The following is an 18,940-nucleotide window of genomic DNA, read 5'->3' on the forward strand; positions in this document are numbered from 1 at the left end:
TCAAGCTGGGGTGCTTGCGTTTGCTTCAATGCATGCAGTATCACTAGCAAAAAGCTCTGGAGGTGAGACACTTGTTCACTTTCATATGGCAATGAGAAGATACCAAATTTGCATTTCACAAACTTAAACATGAACTGGGAAGCCCATTTTCCACCCAGCTGAAACAGCTTGGGCAGGGGGCGGCTTTTGTGGGTGGGAGGGAGTGGAAGAAAGACAAGGCATATGTGCCACATGGCCAGGGCAGGGCCTGTAAAGGCCAACCCTGCTGAAGCTCAGCCTATTTCACGTTTCAGCTCCCACCCTCCTTCCCTTTAACTAGTATGGGATTAGCCAGTCACCCCCTTTGAAGGTGGTGGGTTGAGTGGGAATTTTGCCTGCCACAAATTCACAGTTGGGTATAGGTTTTTTGTCTACTCCATGCTGGAATTACAATTAGCGGAGAATGAGTAAATAGGTGGATTGGATTGGATTGGATTGGATTGACAGGGGTGTGCGGGAATTTGCAGGAGATTACAATAGGAACGGTGAGCACTTTGGCACAAAGAGTAGATCGAGATTTTGCCCCCCTTCCCTACTTACTTGCCTCTGCGGCCCCCTCCCCCCTGCCCCCTTACCTGGCTCTGCCACCGTTGCTGCATGGATGGCGGTGGCAGAACCAGGTAACACACACACACACACACACACTTACCCGCCTCCATCGCGGTCCGGTGCTGGCTTCAACTGAGGCCTTGGCCCCAGTTGAAGCCGGCGCCGGACCACACCAGACCCAGGTAAGCCCCCCTCCCCCCTGCCCCCTTACCTGGCTCTGCTGCCACCACCACATGGACTGCGACGGTGGCACCAGGTGAGCCCCCCCCCATTTACCTGCATTCGGAGCTCCGGATGGAGGCGAAGTGCTTCTCCTCGATCCGCAGCTCAGCCGACCCAATTCGAATCTGCCTTTGGCGGAGGCAGATCAGGTTGCTCCGCCCCAGATTCATGATCCGAATCAGAGCGGAGCACATCCCTACTATTTGGAGCTGAGTAGCACCAGGCAGAGGTCATGGAGGTTGGTCTCCCCACACTTTCAAAGTGCCTCCTAAGAGACAAGCCGGGTTTACCTGACTCCTGGCTTTGGAGAGTGGCTTGCCCAAAATGGCAGGCTAGGTGCCTGAAGAAAGGATCTAATAGATGCCTGCACTTTTACATACACTTCCAGGGAGGGGCGAAGTTCCCTAATTTAAATATAGAGGCTCAAGTTTATCCCAGTCTCTGGTGTCTTTGTCTTTATTCCATACTTTCTTCTCTGCTTGCAAACATCGTACTGCTGAAAGATGTACATTTCCAAAGTTTATTAACACTCAAAGAAATGCATATAGAGATTGGATATGTTTCAGGAAAATATGCACCAAAACACTTTATTCAACAGGGGGAAATGAATACATTTGCGAAAAATATGCACAAAATTCATGCTTTTGAAAAACAAACAAGAAACGTATTTTTTAGGCATGTGCATGAAGGTGGGTACAGATTCGGGTACACACTTAAAAAGAAGGAATTACACTGCAGATATAGGAGAGTATGAACTTAGCATTGAAAAATAAAATGTTTTATCTGTGAGCACATGTAATACAGACAGGGGGACAAATAAAATGAACTCATTTTTTTCATGCTTGTATGAGAATTCATCCAGAATTTGCTTTTTTAAATACATTTAGTATACAATTTTGCCTAATATACACAGATTTGCAAGCTATATTCCTGACATAATGTCATGTTCACTAATATATGCATTTGTGTGCAGACAATTCCCTAATACATGTTTCTCATTTTTTTGGATGCATGCTGTGATTGGGGAACTTGTGCAATTCAGAGCAGTGTGAACTTTGGAGGATGAGTTCCAGTTTGCATATTGGTTCGAAAGTGAAAAATGATATTAGTTTGTGCTAAAATATGAACCGAAAAAGATCCTTGCATCCCTAAGGGAATGGCAGAGGAGGTTGAAAATTTGGCTGCTTCTGAGGATTTCTTGCCATGAAAATCCTCTGCAACTGGAGTGACGTTTGAAGAATTTGTGAGCGGGCAACACAAGACGCCCTTCTATTCCCTCCCCCCTCAAAATGATGGTAAATCCTCTTTCATTATCCTACCCAATGGAGGGCTCTTTCCTTCCTTTCATTTGCTATGAACAAGAAAAGTCTGGAGTAACTTTTAATGTAAAACTGCTGCTGCTTAGCAAACCAAGGGCCATCCTAGACAAGGGTTTAGCCCGGTGCGAGGCCTGGGCTCCCTGCTGTGCGTGCAGACGATGCACAGGGGATCCCGGGGTCAGGCCGGGCTAAATCCTCCCTTGACCCAGGATAACCGGATTCGCTTGTGGCCCGGTTTTTCCGCAGCCCCGGGCTGGGCCCAGGACTGCGAAAGGTCTAGCTAGTTCCGTGGCTTTTCCCGGCTGCTCGCTTACTCACGAGTAGCCAGGAGAAGCCGCACACTGGGCACAGCGCTGTGCCCATCGGGCTAGGGGGGAAATCACAGACGAGGGGTGGAGGGGGCATTGGACATGGCGAGTGGGTGAGCGAGCGGGGGGGTGGACAGGTGAGCGGGGGGGTGGACATGGCGAGCGGGGGGTGGACATGGCGAGCAGGGGGTGGACATAGTGAGCGGGGGGTGGACATGGTGAGCGGGGGGTGGACAGGTGAGCAGGGGGTGGACATGGTGAGCGGGGGGTGGACATGGTGAGTGGGGGGTGGACAGGTGAGCAGGGGTGTGGACATGGCAAGTGGGGAGGTGGACGGGCGAGCGAGGGGGCAAGCAAGCGGACGGGTGAGCGAGCGAGGGGGCAAGCAGGGGGCGAGTGGGGTGTGAGTGGGGGGCATCAGACATTGTGGGGGGGAAATTGGGGGCAGGGGGAGCGGGGAACCCTTTTTTTAAAAAAAGACTTACCTTATCATTGGTGCACTCCTGTGCACATGGACGCTTTAAGTTTTTTAAAAATGGCCAACGCGACAGGGCTTTCCCTTACCCCATCGCATCTCACGTGTAGAAAGGGGTGATGGCCCACGCTAGCTGCAGCGTGGCCTCGCTCCTTCTCCTCACCAGATTAACAGGTAGGTCTTGCAAGGCCCCAAGAAAGAACCTCCACTCATATTGGCAGAGGAAAACGGGAAGGAGTCTCTCTCTCTCTCTCTCTCTCTCTCTCACACACACACACACACACACACACACTTCTGAGATATCAGCCCAGATGTAAATTAGCAGTGTACCTGGATACAGTTCCTGGTGGTTCATGGGAAATGTAGATTTTTGCAGTTTCAATCACCTTTGGTAGAACTATTGCCCCCAAGAGCTGTGTGCATTAACCAGGTGCTACCCCTCCACACCTGGGCCTACATTCTCTGCTCCATTTGTACACATCTCTTAGTTACCATGGTTGGGATCTACCAGTATTCGGTTCTATCTGAGACAAAAAAAATATAAATTTATGATGGAATAATATGCAGCAAAGTAGCCTTAATTAGTCCATGAGGATCAAAGTCAGGTTTCTAATAGCTCAATGTTCAAACTATGAAAAAGATGGGCGATGCTTTTCAACCCCAGTGAAACATGCAAATTGTTCCTGAGATATAAACACTGGGGAGCAATTTGCTCTGTGTAGAGGAGATTACTGGAGCATCCATAGAAAGCAACAAATGGAATAACCCTGACTTTGAGCTAACAACTAATGGATTTCTTGGAAATAGCACCATGATGCCCCACCCTTGCTGGACAAGCATAAAGTACCTCTCTGGCATTTTCTGTGCATGCTTTCTGCGCTCAATGCTGGATGGCAAGAACTCTTGGAATCAGGGAAGAGACTATGACTGACTGAGATCCTAACGTTCTATCAGGGGACCATCTCAAGCCTGCCTACTCCCATTTGGGTTCACACAGATACGACTGGAAGAAGGTAGGAAATTCTGTGCATGAAACCTTGTGTTGATGGCAAATACTCCTCCTCTGAGACATTCACCTCCTCCTTTCTCTTCTTTCACAATCTCAGCCCTCATCCTAAGCAAAATGAGGCTGAGCCATCTCTAAATGTTAGGTGGACATCATTCAGTTCATCCACCCAGGTCTCAGTAATGTATCATATGTCAGCTCTTCATCTGTGATTTCATTGTAGATGGTAGTTGCCTTATTATTACACACCGTGCTGGCATTAAACAATACACAAGGGTTTGGATCCACAATTTGACACCTTTGGAACTCCATAGCTGCTATGGACACCATTCCCCCCCCCAAATGGTGGGGTTGTTAATAATTTAATGACCAGCGGGTCTAGAAACAAAGCCCTATGAGGAGAGACTGAAAGAACTGTGCATATTTAGCCTTGTGAATAGAAGACTGAGAGGAGACATAATAGCACTCTTCAAGTACTTGAAAGGTTGTCACACAGAGGAGGGCCAGGGTGTCTTCTCAATCATCCCAGAGTGCAGGACACAGAATAATGGGCTCAAGGTACAGGAAGCCAGATTCCAGCTGGACATCAGGGGGGGTGGGGGAACCTTCCTGACTGTTACAGCAGTATGACAATGGAACCAATGACCTATGGAGGTTGTGGGCTCTCCCACACTAGAGGTCTTCAAGAGGCAGCTGGACAGCCATCTGTCAGGGATGGTCTAAGGTGGATTCCTGCACTTAGCAGGGAGTGGACTCGATGGCCTTATAGGCCATTTCCAACTCTACTATTCTATGATTTTATGATTTGGAAAGACACATGGGTAGTTTGTGAGTCTATGGAGGATGGATATGGCCCAACCTGGTTCAGGTGTTGAAGATTCCCGTGCTTGGAGAAGTGGCAGTTTAGAGCAATAGCCTCAGCTGCAAAAAGAGTGAGCTCTTTTGTACTGCTGTTCCTTTGAAGAATCTGCAGTGTGGGCAGTCCTCTTTCAGAAGCATGACCTTGTACCCATGGATGCTGTAGAACCTGAGCAGCATTAAGCCTCTTTTTGGCATCACAGACTAGCAACTTTGAGATGAGATCTTTCTCATCACTGGAGATATGAGACCAGTCCATATCAGGAAACTCATACTTGCCTTCCTGGATCCTCTCAAAGAGCTTGTTCTGACAAATTTTGCAGACTTCTCCCCTGTCCCAGCTGCAATCTGTGTCACAGTTCCCAACAAAAGTTGGGAAGCCAGTTAACATGATGTACAAAATCACAACCAAGCTCCACAGGTCACAGCACTTGTCAGAGAATGTGGCTTCCTCTGTGAAGATTGCTACCACCTCAGGGACCATGTACTCCACAGAACCACATGGAGTAGTCAACTCAGGCATAGTGATCAGAGTACATGCACTGTTGACCTTGACCCCACTTACAAGATCAAAATCACAAATTCTCACTGGTGACACCTTATTGAGAGATTCACAAAATATGTTTACAGGTTTTAGGTCTCGACGAGCAATTCTTTTTGTGTGCTGGAAATCCAGGGCACAGGCAACGTCTCTCACCACCCTGCTGGCTTCTCTCTCATTAAAGAGAGCAACTGGACAACTGTCAGGGATGCTTTAGGGTGGATTCCTGCATTGAGCAGGGGATTGGACTCGATGGCCTTGTAGGCCCCTTCCAACTCTGCTATTCTATGATTCTATGAAAGTGCTTTTGCTTCTGTATGTGGGCCAGGATAGAGCCTCCATGCAGTTTTTCGAAGACAAGGTACTATCTTGTATTATCTTCAAAAAATTCTATTAATTCCAAAATGTTCTTGTTACCCTGACACTGACACAATGTTTCCACTTCTCAGAACACCCGACTCCATGTATGCCCAGCATATTTTTCAATTATTTTAACTGCACATGGCTTCCCGTTTTGCAAGCTAATCGCTCCCTGTACCTTGGCATAGGACCCCTCACCAAGCAACTCTGCAGTGAGTTTGTACAAATCTTCAAATCTTCCAGGAAAATGGTCTGTAGCTCTGGTTCTTTTTTTCTTCTTTTCTTTTGCCATTGTCTGATATGGGAAGAGGCTAGCTGCTGACCATTTCTGATTTATGCTGGAGCAGATTCACTGAAAAGACGGCTGGTGTAGTCTGGAACACATTTCACCCAAAAACAGGCTTGATGAAGGATTGCTTTGTGGCTTAATGGAGCAAGGGAAGCTCTTCAGTTCCAAAATGTTGTTATGCCTCATCCCATTAGACACCTCCATGGCTGCCAGACCACATCCCTCCCCACCCCGCCTCAGATGCCACTCCTACCTAGCCACAAGCTGACATGCTCTCCACCGAGGGAGGGGCCACCAAGGTGCTGAAGAGGAGTTTGGAAATCTTTCCTTTTGGGTACTCATATGATATCTCCATCCTGAATGGTGAATCTCCTCCCTTGATAGAGCAGTCCCCTTACACGCAACGTGTGTTTCACATATCCTTTGAAAGTGTTGAGGTTTCTTATCTTGGGCTTCTTCTGATGTGTATATAATTTTCACAACAATAATCTACTAACAGCAACTCAGTCTTGTCTGGATTGAGTTGCAGTTTATTAGCCCACATCCAATCCATTGTTGCAGCCAGGCCTGGGACCACTCCCTCTCGCAAAGAGGTGTTCATCACTTCCCTGGCGCAGCCAGTTATTCCATCCCTCCTAGCTTTTATTAGCCCTGAGGGGGCAAGGATCCAATACGAAGGTACTACAGGAGTGTTGCCCTCTTTTTTTATCTGGTCACTCTAGCTATAACTTTGCAGCTTTAACTGTTGGGAGGAAGAAGGGATTTCACCAGGTGCTGCATGCATACAAAGGACACCTGCTGAAATTCCCTTTTCTGTGCAACTGTTAAAGATACAGGAGCCCTGTTCTCCTTTCATATGGTCACCTTAGAACAGTATAGCTTTGTCCCCTTCTCTTCATGTTCAGTGGGACTGTCCACCACCAGAACGGAAGCCATTGGCAGAACAATGTCCCCCAGTAGCCTCCTGTATATTCCTAGTTATGCTCTGGATGGTTTAGAGACTCTTGAGAGATTTCCTGGAAAGTGCACAGGTGAATGTAGGGGGAGGAGAGGAAGTTGAAGCTTCCAAGCCCCCCAACGTCCCATGCTGTGAATGTGCTTTATATGACAAAGAATCCAGGTTTAATCCTTGGTATCTTCAGTCCATGACTTTGGGATGAAAGGGCTGGAGGAGACCTCCTTCACCCCATGAATCTGGAGAGTGACCATAAAGCATTGCTGACAGCACCTAGCTAGACGGACCAGTGATTTGATTCAGTGTAGAGAAACACCCTGTTTTTAAATGAGTCCCCTGTGGTGTCTGTGGCGTTACCCACATTTCTATTCCCTTATGTATGTCTGAAAAAGAGTGTGTGCAGAAGAGGTGGTCGCAGTGGACAAGCAGAAGGTGACCAGACCATTAACTCATTTCCAGGATAAAAGATGGAGAGGGACATGGGGTGGGGGCGAGTTGCAATACTGTGCAGTTTGTAGCATCATGAACATAAGGAGTAAAGGAAAGAATTCAAATAAGGCAATGATGCCCCTGTCCCAGTTTTCATTATGGTTTCTGCTATGGGACCAACTCCCAGCAGTAGGCTAGGTGTCAAGGTTAAGTATTTATGTATGTATGTATGTATGTATGTATGTATTTATTTATTTATTACATTTCTATACCGCCCAATAGCCGGAGCTCTCTGGGCAGTTCACAAAAATGAACCTATAAGACACCTATAATACAATTTATTATTTATATATTTAAAATATTTATTTAAAACATCCATAGGCTGCCTTTCTCAAACCAACATACAAGAATAAAACATATTTTAAAAAATCATGATAAAACCCAAAAACAAACAAGCAATGAGGTAATTAAAGCAATACAATTTCAACAAAACAACAAACACCAGCATAAGACAGAATCTACAGTGTAAGTGCTCAACACTTACATAAAGAGCTGAATTTACCATTAGATGCGTAGTTGCACAGGATTTCTAAAGAGGCTGAAAACATTTTCTTCTCACATGATGTTGTCAAACTGATTAAGCACAGATAAATCGTGGGTGGAACCTTATGTATTTAATGCATATAAGGCAGCTGAACATCACAGGAACCCTATACATCTGGCAGTGAGTTGGATGAGGGAACTATTATTTTCCCCTCTGGACTTCATGTTCTCCCTGGCAAATGTTCCCAGTGACTACTTATTCCAACATATTATACTGCATCCAGGGCTGGTGCTACCATAGAGGCCACTCAGGCAGCCGCCTAGAGTGCCAAGATAACGGGGGCACTGAAAGCTGCACCCAGAAGCCACTCTCCCACGGCAGCTCTGAGAGGGCGGCTTCCAGGCGTGCTGTTCCGAAGCCGCCCACCCCAGCGTCCTGGCTTCGCTTCGGCTGCCCAGCCGAAGTGAAGCCAGGATGCTGGGGCAGGTGGGCGACTTTGGAATGGCACACCCAGAAGTCGCTCTTCCAGAGCAGCTTCCTGCCGGGAGCACCGTTCTGAAGCTGCCCGCCTGCCGCCCCCCCACCCCAGTGTCCTGGCTTTGCAGCCGAAGCAAAGCCAGAACGCTGGGGTGGGGCAGCTTTGGAACGGCACGCCCAGAAGTCGCTCTCCCAGAAGCCGCCCACCCCACCCCAGCGTCCTGGCTTTGCTTCGGCTGGGTGGGTGAGATGGCGCTCTGCGCCCAGTTACGCTGGTGTGGGTGAAAGCAGCTCACGTGCCTAGGGCGCAAAATAGTCTGGCATCGGCCCTGACTGCATCTCTTATTTGCCTGTCCTAATTAAAGATGAAAGCTTATATATGCAAGAGTTGCAAAAGAATGATTTATATGTTTGTGGTTTTTACATATAATCTGAGGTCTTAATACATAATACTGTGCTGGCTAAAGTGAAGTAACAGAGAGCCCATATGTCTGCCATGAAGAATGCCTTAAATGAAATATGGCCTTATATGTTCTGTATATCTGTTTTTACTTGTTGTATTGTATTATTTACTTGTTGTATTGTATTATTGTATTGTATTATTGTGTTGTATTGTATTATTGTATTGTATTGTATTGTATTGTATTGTATTGTATTGTATTGTTGTATTAGTATTGTTGTATTGTATCATTAGGGGATTTGGAGCTAAAAATGGCATCAATTTGCTGGTGACACACAGCTCTTTCTCCCTGTGACAACTGAATCAGGCGATGTTGTGCAGGTCCTGGACTGGTGCCTATAATGGGCTGGATGAGGGCCAATAAACTGAAACTAAACCCTGGCAAGACGGAAGCCCTGTGGGTAAGCAGTTCCCAAGTTTGGGAGATAGGCTCATTGCCTGTTCCCTGAAAGATCAAGTTCCCAGATTGGGGGTGCTCTTAGATCCATCTCTGTTACTCGAGGCTCAAGTGGCCATGGTGGCTCAGACTGCCTTTTCCCAGCTTCGGATGGTTTGCCAGATACGGCCTCTCCTGGAAAGGGATAGGTTGGCCATAGTAGTACAGGTATTGGTAACCTCAAGCTTGGATTACTACAATGTGGGGCTGCCCTTAAAGCTGCACTAGAAGTTTGAGCTACTGCAGAATGCTGCAGCTTGGCTCTTGACCGTAGCTGCCTTTGCTCAGCATGTAACTCCTTTGCTGAGGGAACTGCACTGGCTGCCTATTCACTACCAGGTCAGAATTAAGGTTCTTGTTTTAGTGTACAAAGCCCTAAACAACTTGGGACCAGGATACCTGAGAGAGTGCCTTCTCCCCAATCAACCTGCCCGGTCACTGAGGTTATTTGAGGGCATGCTCGTGGTGGTTCCACATAGACTCATCATCTGATTGAAGTCAACTAGAGGAAGAGCCTTCAGTGTGGTGGCCCCCTCCGATGGAATTCCCTACCTCTGGAGGTCAGGCAGCAATTTGATATGCTTTCTGGCACTTCCTGAAAATGTCATTCTTCCAGGAAGCCTTCCCTTATTAACCAGCCATAGTTCATTTTATTTTGCACTTTGTTTCCTTTAAAAATCTAATTTTAATGTGTTTTTATTCTGTTTTTATTCTATTTTATTTTGTCCACCACTCCAAAATTCTGAATGGGGTGGTGGTATATAAATATTGTAAATTAATAAATACATTTTAAGAAGCAGAATTTTGAAGCCAATGTTGAATTGTGGAGCTTTTCAGTAGACCCCTTGGAATGATGGCCTCACCAAAAGTCTTGTTTATGTATAGAAAAGAGCTGAGTAGTCATGATCTGGAGAACATTTCCCAGATATCTGAGCAGAGTTGGATTATTGTTATGTAACACTAGCCCAAGTATGTAACCATGCCACTTTTTCTGCATTCAGCAATTGATAGATAGATGGATACCTATGAAAAGAGACTGAAAGAACTGGGCATGTTTAGCCTGGAGAAGAGAAAATTGAGGGGGGGACAACATGATAGCACTCTTCAAATACTTAAAAGGTTGTCACACAGAGGAGGGCCAGGATCTCTTCTCCATCCTCCCAGAGTGCAGGACACGGAATAACGGGCTCAAGTTAAAGGAAGCCAGATTCCAGCTGGACATCAGAAAAAACTTCCTGACTGTTAGAGCAGTACAACAATGAAACCAGTTACCTAGGAAGGTTGTGGGCTCTCCCACACTAGAGGCCTTCAAGAGGCAGCTGGACAAGCATCTGTCAGGGATGCTTTAGGGTGGATTCCTGCACTGAGCAGGGGGTTGGACTCAATGGCCTTGTAGGCCCCTTCCAACTCTGCTATTCTATGATTCTATGATTCTATGAAAATAATTGACTTTTTAATAATACACCATAATATATTTCATGTCTCAAGGTATCTAAATAAGCCCCAACAATCTTTGAACTGCTCTGCCTGTCAGGGACTAAAGAACTCAGATAGCAACTGCTGTGTTAAAAGCCTGAAACTGAAAGAGCAATACTTGCTATGTCTTACTTCCATTCATGTCCTCCCCTTTTCCATACAGATGGCTAACAGCAACAGCAATGCCATTTCATTACAAATTAATCAAATCAATAAGTGGTTATTGAAATCTATTCAAGGCATGAAGCCAGCGATTCAAGGCTAAACTCTACAGCTCTATCCATCATTAGCATTCAGGTTCATAACACAAACTGATCCAATCTCTCTGCTTTCTCCTAGCTGGTGCATCCACCGAAGAAGTTGTCCCAAAGCAGAGACTGAACGTAATGAGCAATTACAACCTGACATTTCTTTCCTCTTTGGAGGCTACAGAGGAGTGTAATGGAACATGCAATGGAACTGGTGTTCTGACCAATAATAGCTCAGGTCAGAATTTAAATGGATATACTGTAGCAGTCATTATTCACTGGCTCTTCACTTTTTCGATCTGCAGTTTTGGACTTTTGGGGAATGGAATTGTCATCTGGATTCTTGGCTTCCACATGAAGAGGAATCGTTTCACCACCTTCATCCTGAATTTGGCTGTTGCTGACTTTGGGGTCCTTCTATGCTTACTTATATTTTCTCCAATTTATATTCTTGGCATATTTACAGATGTATTATGGAAGTTGTTTAATCATTTGGTATTGATATTTTTTAATTTCTTCTTTTTCTTCATATATAGCACTAGCCAATTTCTTCTGGCAGCCATCAGCATCGAGAGGTGTGTGTCTGTCCTCTTCCCAATTTGGCATCGATGCCACCGGCCAACGCACTTGTCCACCACTGTGTGTGCTCTCATATGGGTCATCTCCTCCTTGCTCTTTGCAATTCACTTCATTCTCCGTCTGACTATTTGGTTTAACATTTCTTACACATTAGCCTACCAGTGTGTTGCAAATGCCTTGCTTTGCCTTCCCCTTATGGCTGTCTCCTCTCTCATCCTGTTTATCAAAGTCTGTTTTAAATCACAAAAGAATCAGCGGAGGAGACTTCTAAGAACCATCTTGCTTACTCTCCTCCTCTTCCTTATATTTGCTTTTCCACTGAGTGCTGCTGACTTCATCTACACTTTTGGAATTCAATCCAAGCTTTATGGACTTCTATTTGACTACAGCTACATGGGTGCTGCCCTAAACAGCAGTGCTAATCCACTGATTTATTTCCTTGTTGGGAGAAAGTGGAACAGCCAGTCTAGAGTGGATATGAAATCTATCCTCCAGAGAGTTTTCAAGGAAGAGGAGGAAACAACAGAATCCACAGTTTAAACATGGTTATTATTCCACCTTTAGAAGAGTCACAAGAATCACCCCCTACCTTTGTCAAGGTAGTAGTAATTGGTGCATATTCTTTAAGAGATTTCATTAATTGTGTTTGAAGCAGATGATGCCTCTTGGCCTTGGAAAATGGACTGAGTTGTGAAGAAAGAACTACTATGGCACACATCTCTGTTAACCCCTCTCCTGAATAAATGTTCCAGAGACAAACAGGGAGGTCCATGGTATCTTCTCCCACATTCTGATAGGTCACAACAAGCTGGTTAGCCTGCAGGGCACCACGAAGAAGAACAAATAATTATACTCCTACCTGAGTATAGAGCTCCGGCTATTGGGCAGTATTGAAATGTAATTAATAAATAATAAATAAATAAATAAAATGTTTGGCATGCAAGAAACATTGCCCCATATGTCAGCCATCAGCTGGCATTCTACCCCTTCCCAAAAAATATCCCTAGGAATGGGGCCAAATTATGATGAATTAAATGTGAATGGCAGTCCAAAGGTGCGGAGCCTTCACTGCAGTGGCCCCACACCTTTGGAACAGGTTCCCAGCGGAGGTTCACCTTGCGCTCTCTTTGCAGACTTTTAAAGAGGCCTTGAAAACATATCATTTTACTGCAGCTTTCTTGTAAAATTAATACTGTTGTTGCTGCTATTGCCCCTGTTGTTGCTAGTTGGTGGGCTGCCTGTGTTACTGTAAAGCAGGCTATGTACACAAGCAAACAATTGTGAGGGCAGAACAGCACACAATAACAGAAGACTACATTATAAAATCTTTCTTTTTTTCAAAAGTAAACACGGTGGCAGCAGGCTCATTCAGTCTGTGTGTGGCAGGGGGCAAGGTGGTAGTGGTGGGCCCAATACTATTAAGCAGGCTGCCTCGCATGCAGTGAAACTCAACAGGGACCCTTCCTGGCTGGGGGGCAGAAGCAGCAGGCAGAGGTGCCCAATTTTGCTAGCGCTGTATGCAGGTCACTTTTTGGGGTTCGGTAAATTATAATTATGATTTGCCCTTTGTCAGAGGCAGGTGGAAGCAGCAGCAGCAGTGCCCTGGAAGTAAGTGGAGGAGTATCACCATCTCCTTCTCTAGTGGTTGAGGGGAGCCCACTGAGGGACGTTATGCCAGATATTCTTGAGGTCCTCAGCATGGTTGAGGGTCGGGGGCGGAGCCGGACGTCATGACGGGTAAGATCTCTTCTTGAGAGCTCCCGAAGGGGGGGATCTGAAAAGCTAATTATCTCATCTAAAAAGGCATGGGTCGTTAATGAAAGTGAAGGAGGATGATTATGACTGTTAAGAGAGGGTGAAAATCCTGTTTTTTTGGAAGCAGACTCAGAATAAGGAGGAGAAAAACAGCCCGTTCTCTGGCTGCAAGCAGACGGAAGGAGGGGGGAGCAGAAAGCGAAACTAACTTTGGAATGTTAGAGCTCTCCTGTCTTCTAGTCTGATAAAGTGATGATTTATATATTCCTATTCTGAGAGAAAGGTTTAATTGGCAGTAAATTCACCCCTCTAAAAAAAAAAAAAAGAGCATCGAAGAATAAAGTGTTTATCTGTGTAAGAAGAGAGAGATGCGGATTGTAATCGGGACAGTGACTGAGAGTTAAAAATAGACCCATGCCGTATATCAGGAAAAAAGGGGGAAAAACCCCGGGGAAGGCTACTTGGCAAAGAATTCATCCTTCTAACCATAATTTGGCCCGTCTTGAGAAAGTGTCTGTAGAAAAAGACTTACAAAGTTCTGGAAGTGATTCAGACGGATCTATCAAAATGGCTGAGGGTTCTGGCACGGAGCCAATTTCAGCTGCACTGGAAGAATTGAAGAAACTGATTCTAGATAGCACAGCCACGTTGAGCAAGAAGATGGATATTAATGAAAAAAATGCAGCTTCACGAATGGGGGTGCTAGCAGATAAGATCGCGGCTAATGATAGAGAGATAAAGAAGCTAGATGTGGAAGTTAAAGCACTTGTGAAAAAACAGGATGTCTTTGAAAAAAGTTGTGAGCTAAAATTTCAAAGTCAAGATCTACAGCTGATCCGACTTCAAGATCAGGAGCAGCGTTGCAATGTACACATTAAACAATTTGTTGAAGAACCAGGAGAGGATTTGAGAAAAATAGTTTTGAAGTGGTTCAACGATATGATGCCAGATCTGGATATAAAAGACTGTGATATTGAAAGGATCCATAGAGTGGGAGGAGCAAAGTATAGAGGATCAACCAGAGACATTCTTGTGAGATTTGGCAGTTACTACAAAAAAGAGCAAGTGATGAAGAAATTGAGGGCTATGGTCATGATTAAATATAAAGGCAAAACAGCGCAAGTATTCAACGATCTTTGTCAGCAAACACTCCAATGGAGGCGCAGCATTAAGCAAATAACTGAAACGTTAACAAAAAATACAGTGAGATATGCTTGGGGTTACCCAGTTTTTTAAAGTTTTTCTATGCTGGGGGTGAACATAGAGTAACCTCTCTGGAGCAAGGCAAGGAGCTGCTGAAGAGATTGGGGTTATGTAATGATGCACGTTTTGGAGCTGGAGATGAGAATGGAGCCGTAGCCGGGGCGTCTGGGACGGGGTAAATGTGGAATGTTGTTATGAGATAATTAATATGATAAGTAGTTAAATACAGGGATCGTGGCATTATGGCGGGGCGCCGCCTCCCCCCTCTCCCCTAAGTTAGATGGCCGGAGTAATAGACTCACGGGGATATGGGGAGGGGGAAAGTAGTGGGGGGGGAGAGGGGTTGGGGGGATCATTAGGGTGGGAGGGAGGGGGATGAAGGGGGGTTTAGGGATTATTTTTATATTTGGTGTTGTATATGTTTATGAGTTGCAGAGCACACGGGATCGGAAGGAAAATCAAAAGGGTGATTATGAATAAGATTATTAAAGTATCAACGCTCAATGTTAAAGGTCTGGGGGCAGTCATGAAAAGGAGGAGAATAGAATAAATGTTAAATAAAGAAAGATCGGATATTATTATGTTGCAAGAAACACACCAAAAATTTGATGGCGTAAATGAAATCTGGACAAGGTGGTCTGTTTATTATGAGAAGTCATTAGGGACGTCAAAGAAAAATGGAGTAGCAATTTTGATTTCAAAAAAAAGTGGATTCATATTGGAAACTGTAAGAAAGGATGATAATGGTAGATATCTTATGATAAAGGGGAAAATAGAAAGTGAACAATATACATTAGTAAATGTTTATGCCCCTAATGAGAGACATAGAGAGTTTTTTATGAATTTATTTAATGAAATAGAGGAGTTTAGGGAAGGATATCTAATTTTAGCTGGGGATTTTAATATGGTAATGAATAATAGAGTGGATAGATCAAACCCCACAAATGTGGAAAAAAGAAATAATATTACTATATTGAATAAACTAGTAAAAGAAAAAGATTATGTAGATTGTTGGTGTTTACTGAATGGCTTGAATCCGGGATTTTCTTATTACTCCTCAGTTCATCAGACATACTCTAGAATAGATTATATAATGGTTTCAAAAGAGTTTGCAAGTAAGGTATGTAAAATGGAAATGGGGGTAATAAAGGTAACGGACCATGCATTGTTAAGTTTAGAATTTACAGTTAAAAAGAATTATAAGGAAGCGTTTAGGTGGAAACTAAACACAAAACTTTTGAAGTATAATAAGGTGGTAGAAAAAATGCAAAGAGAAATGATAGAGGCTTGGGAAATTAATGAGAAGGGAGGAACGTCAAGGGCAGTAGTTTGGGATACCATGAAGGCAGTATCGAGAGGGATATGTATTAGAGAAATGTGTAATTTAAGAAGGCAACAAGTAGCAGAGCAGGAACAATTGGAGGAAGAGATTAAGAAAATGGAGAAAGATTATTGGCAACATAAAAATAAATATAAATTAATAGAAATACAGGCAAAGAAAAAACAATTAGAAAATTTAAATTTAGAGGAGGTTCAAAAGAATTTAATATATATGAAAAGGGAGTATTTTGAAAACAGTAACAGGAATTCTAAAGTGCTTGCCAGGCTCACACAAAAAGAAAAAGCCAGGAACGGGATAGGGATTTTGAAGGATAAACAAGGGAAGTATTGTCATACAATGAAGGATAAAGTAAAGATTTTTCAGGAGTTTTATCAGGAATTGTATAAGGGAAAGGATACTCAAAAACAAAAGTTGAAGCTTATATAGAAAAATATATAAAGAAGAGAATAAAAATAGAGCACAAAGAGTTAATGGAGAAGGTAATAACGCAAGGAGAAGTAGAAGAAGTAATTGAGAACCTGAAGCCGGGTAAATCACCGGGGGTAGACGGTTTAGGACCAGAATATTATAAGGTTTTTAAAGGAATTTTAATACCAAAATTAATAAATTTGTTTAATTCCATATTGGAAGGGGATAGAACGCCAGAATCATGGGAACACTCATTAATAATTTTAATACCAAAACCAGATAAAGATTTGACTGTCCCTGATTCATATAGACCTATTTCATTAATAAACCAAGATGCTAAGCTTTTTTCAACTATCTTAGCAAGGCGGTTGAATAAATTTATAGAGGAATATATAGGGGAGGATCAATGTGGATTTGTGGCAGGTAGACAGATGCCTAATTTAGTGGGAAGAGTATTAAATGCAATACAGGTGATAAATAAGTCTAGGGTTAAAGCGGGAATTCTGGCATTGGATATTTTTAAGGCTTTTGATTGTGTGAGCTGGCAAGCTTTAAAGATGGTTATAAATAAAATGGGGTTTGGAAATAAATTTAAAGCGATAATAGAACAGTTATACTCTCAAAATACAGCCGTAGTGGTAGTGAATGATGGTGTGACAGATAAGATACGACTAGCCAGAGGGACAAGGCAAGGTTGTCCGCTCTCACCAGTCCTATTTGTAATGGTAATGGAATTATTGGCGAATGCAATACGAGAAGATGAGGAGATTGAAGGAATAGGTAGTATGAAGGAAATTAAATTGAATATGTTTGCAGACGACACGTTGTTGACGATAAAGAATCCAATAGAGAAGATGGGGAGAATTAAACAACAATTGAGAGAATTTGAGGATATTACGGGGTTAAAAATAAATTGGTCTAAATCAGAATTGATGTTGTTTAATTATACTAAAAAGGAAGAGAAGGATTGGGAAGAAAAGGGAAGAGAAATTAGAGTTAAGAATCAGATTAGATATTTGGGAATAAAAATTACGCAGAAATTAGAGAGTTTAGAGAAAGAGAATTTAAATGTGTTAAAAAAAGAGATTTTAGCAAAATTGGAAAAATATAAAAGGTTAAATTTATCTTGGTTTGGAAGAATAGCATTAATAAAAATGAAGATTTTAGCAAAGATTAATTTTGTGTTCAGGATGCTACCAATAAAAATTTCAGAATTAGAGCTAAAAAGTTGGCAAAGGATTATAAATAATTATTGTAATGGTGATAAGAAAGCGAGGGTAAATAAAAGTAAATGGTATTTGAGCCAAAAAAAGGGAGGATTGGGTCTCCCGAATATTAAATTATATTATGCAGCTAATAGATTAAGATATATAGTGGAGGCAATTACAGGATTAGGGGAATTAGATTGGATGGAAGAAAAAATTATGAGTAATATAGAGACTAAATTGGAAAATGTATTTTTTATGGAAGGGAAAAAAAAATGGGTGGAAAGTATAAATAACCCGCTCTTGAGGTTTCACTGGGAAATTTGGAGTAAATATAAAGGGGAGCTGCTTCCAAGCGGCTCTCCTTTGTCACCGGTAATAATGTTGAAGAAAAGAGTAGATTAAGTAAAGTTTTAATAGAAAAAAATAAAATGAAATTAAAGGATTGGTTAAGAGGAATGAGTACAAGAGAGGATATGGAAGAGGTTTTGAAGGATAAAAAATTAACTTGGTTAAATTATAGGCAATTAGAACAGTGGACTAAAAAGTGGGTAAGAGATAATGGAGAGTGTAGAGAATTAACAAAGTTTGAGGAACTAATAGTTAAGAAAGATAATGAAAGGGAGAAAAGAACAGTGTTAAAAGGGTTGATGAGTGAATTATATAGAATATTGGTAGAGAAAGGGACGGTGGATAATTCGGGTAAAATGGTTTGGGAGACAGATTTGAAGGTACAAATAGGACAACAGGGTTGGGAGGGATTATGGAAACAAAGAGCGTTGAGAAATATGTCAGTAAGAATAAAAGAGAATTATTTTAAAATTGTATGGAGGTGGTACCTAACTCCGGTTAGATTGAATAAGATAAACAATCAGCAATCAGAAAATTGTTGGAGAGGTTGTGGGGTTAAAGGAACGTATTTGCATATGTGGTGGGAATGTAACTATGCTCAGAAATTGTGGAAGATGGTGTTTTTGGAGATTGAAGAAATTGTGGAAATGAAGATAGAACGAACACCAAAAGTTGCATTGCTGTCACTATTTGAAGAAGATTTTAAATGTAAAAAGGAAACTAAGGAACTGATAACGAATTTGTTGATTGCAGCAAGATTGATTGTAGCTAGGAACTGGAAGATTCAAGGGGAATATTCTATTGAAGAATGGTATAAAGAAGTATGGGATATAGCTATTAATGATAAATTAACAAGTAATATTAAATGGAGAAGAGGTATAGCTAAATCAAATGATTTTGAAGGAATTTGGAAACAGTTCCTAATATTTGTGTTTTCAAAAGGAAGTGGGAAACCACCAGCAGAAGAAAGTATGAGATTCTGGAATCAGGAATGAGATCCCGAGGTGGGGGGTGCACTTGTAGGTTATTTTGATTATGTTATTAAGATAAGATTTTGTATTCAAATTGAACATTATGTAGTATGTTGTTGTTGTTGTTGTTTTTAT

The 18,940-nt window shown here is 42.8% G+C and overlaps 2 protein-coding genes across 2 annotated transcripts in view; one reads left to right on the forward strand and one right to left on the reverse strand.

Annotated features, from left to right (window-relative positions):
• Positions 1 to 4,708: 4,708 nt before the first annotated feature.
• LOC134401988 (MAP kinase-interacting serine/threonine-protein kinase 1-like) overlaps positions 4,709 to 18,940 on the reverse strand; it is a 758,389-nt gene continuing 744,157 nt past the window's right edge. Inside the window, exons 2-4 of the mRNA XM_063131352.1 lie at positions 5,728 to 6,164; positions 5,620 to 5,653; positions 4,709 to 5,501 (exon numbers count right to left, since the gene is read on the reverse strand). Of these exons, the coding sequence (XP_062987422.1) occupies positions 4,709 to 5,501; positions 5,620 to 5,653; positions 5,728 to 5,794 (894 nt within the window). The 5' untranslated portion in view covers positions 5,795 to 6,164. The remainder of the gene's footprint in view (positions 5,502 to 5,619; positions 5,654 to 5,727; positions 6,165 to 18,940) is intronic.
• Positions 11,130 to 12,110, forward strand: LOC134401989 (proto-oncogene Mas-like). The gene has a single exon (XM_063131354.1). It carries the CDS (start codon positions 11,130 to 11,132, stop codon positions 12,108 to 12,110), a length of 981 nt encoding a protein of 326 aa, XP_062987424.1.

This window comes from Elgaria multicarinata, chromosome 7 (assembly GCF_023053635.1).
Source record: "Elgaria multicarinata webbii isolate HBS135686 ecotype San Diego chromosome 7, rElgMul1.1.pri, whole genome shotgun sequence".
NCBI classification, from domain to species: domain Eukaryota; kingdom Metazoa; phylum Chordata; class Lepidosauria; order Squamata; family Anguidae; genus Elgaria; species Elgaria multicarinata.

Coding starts and splice junctions, on each gene's coding strand:
- LOC134401989 (XM_063131354.1), top strand. CDS start 11,130: ATGAGCAATTACAACCTGACATTTCTTTCCTCTTTGGAGGCTACAGAG.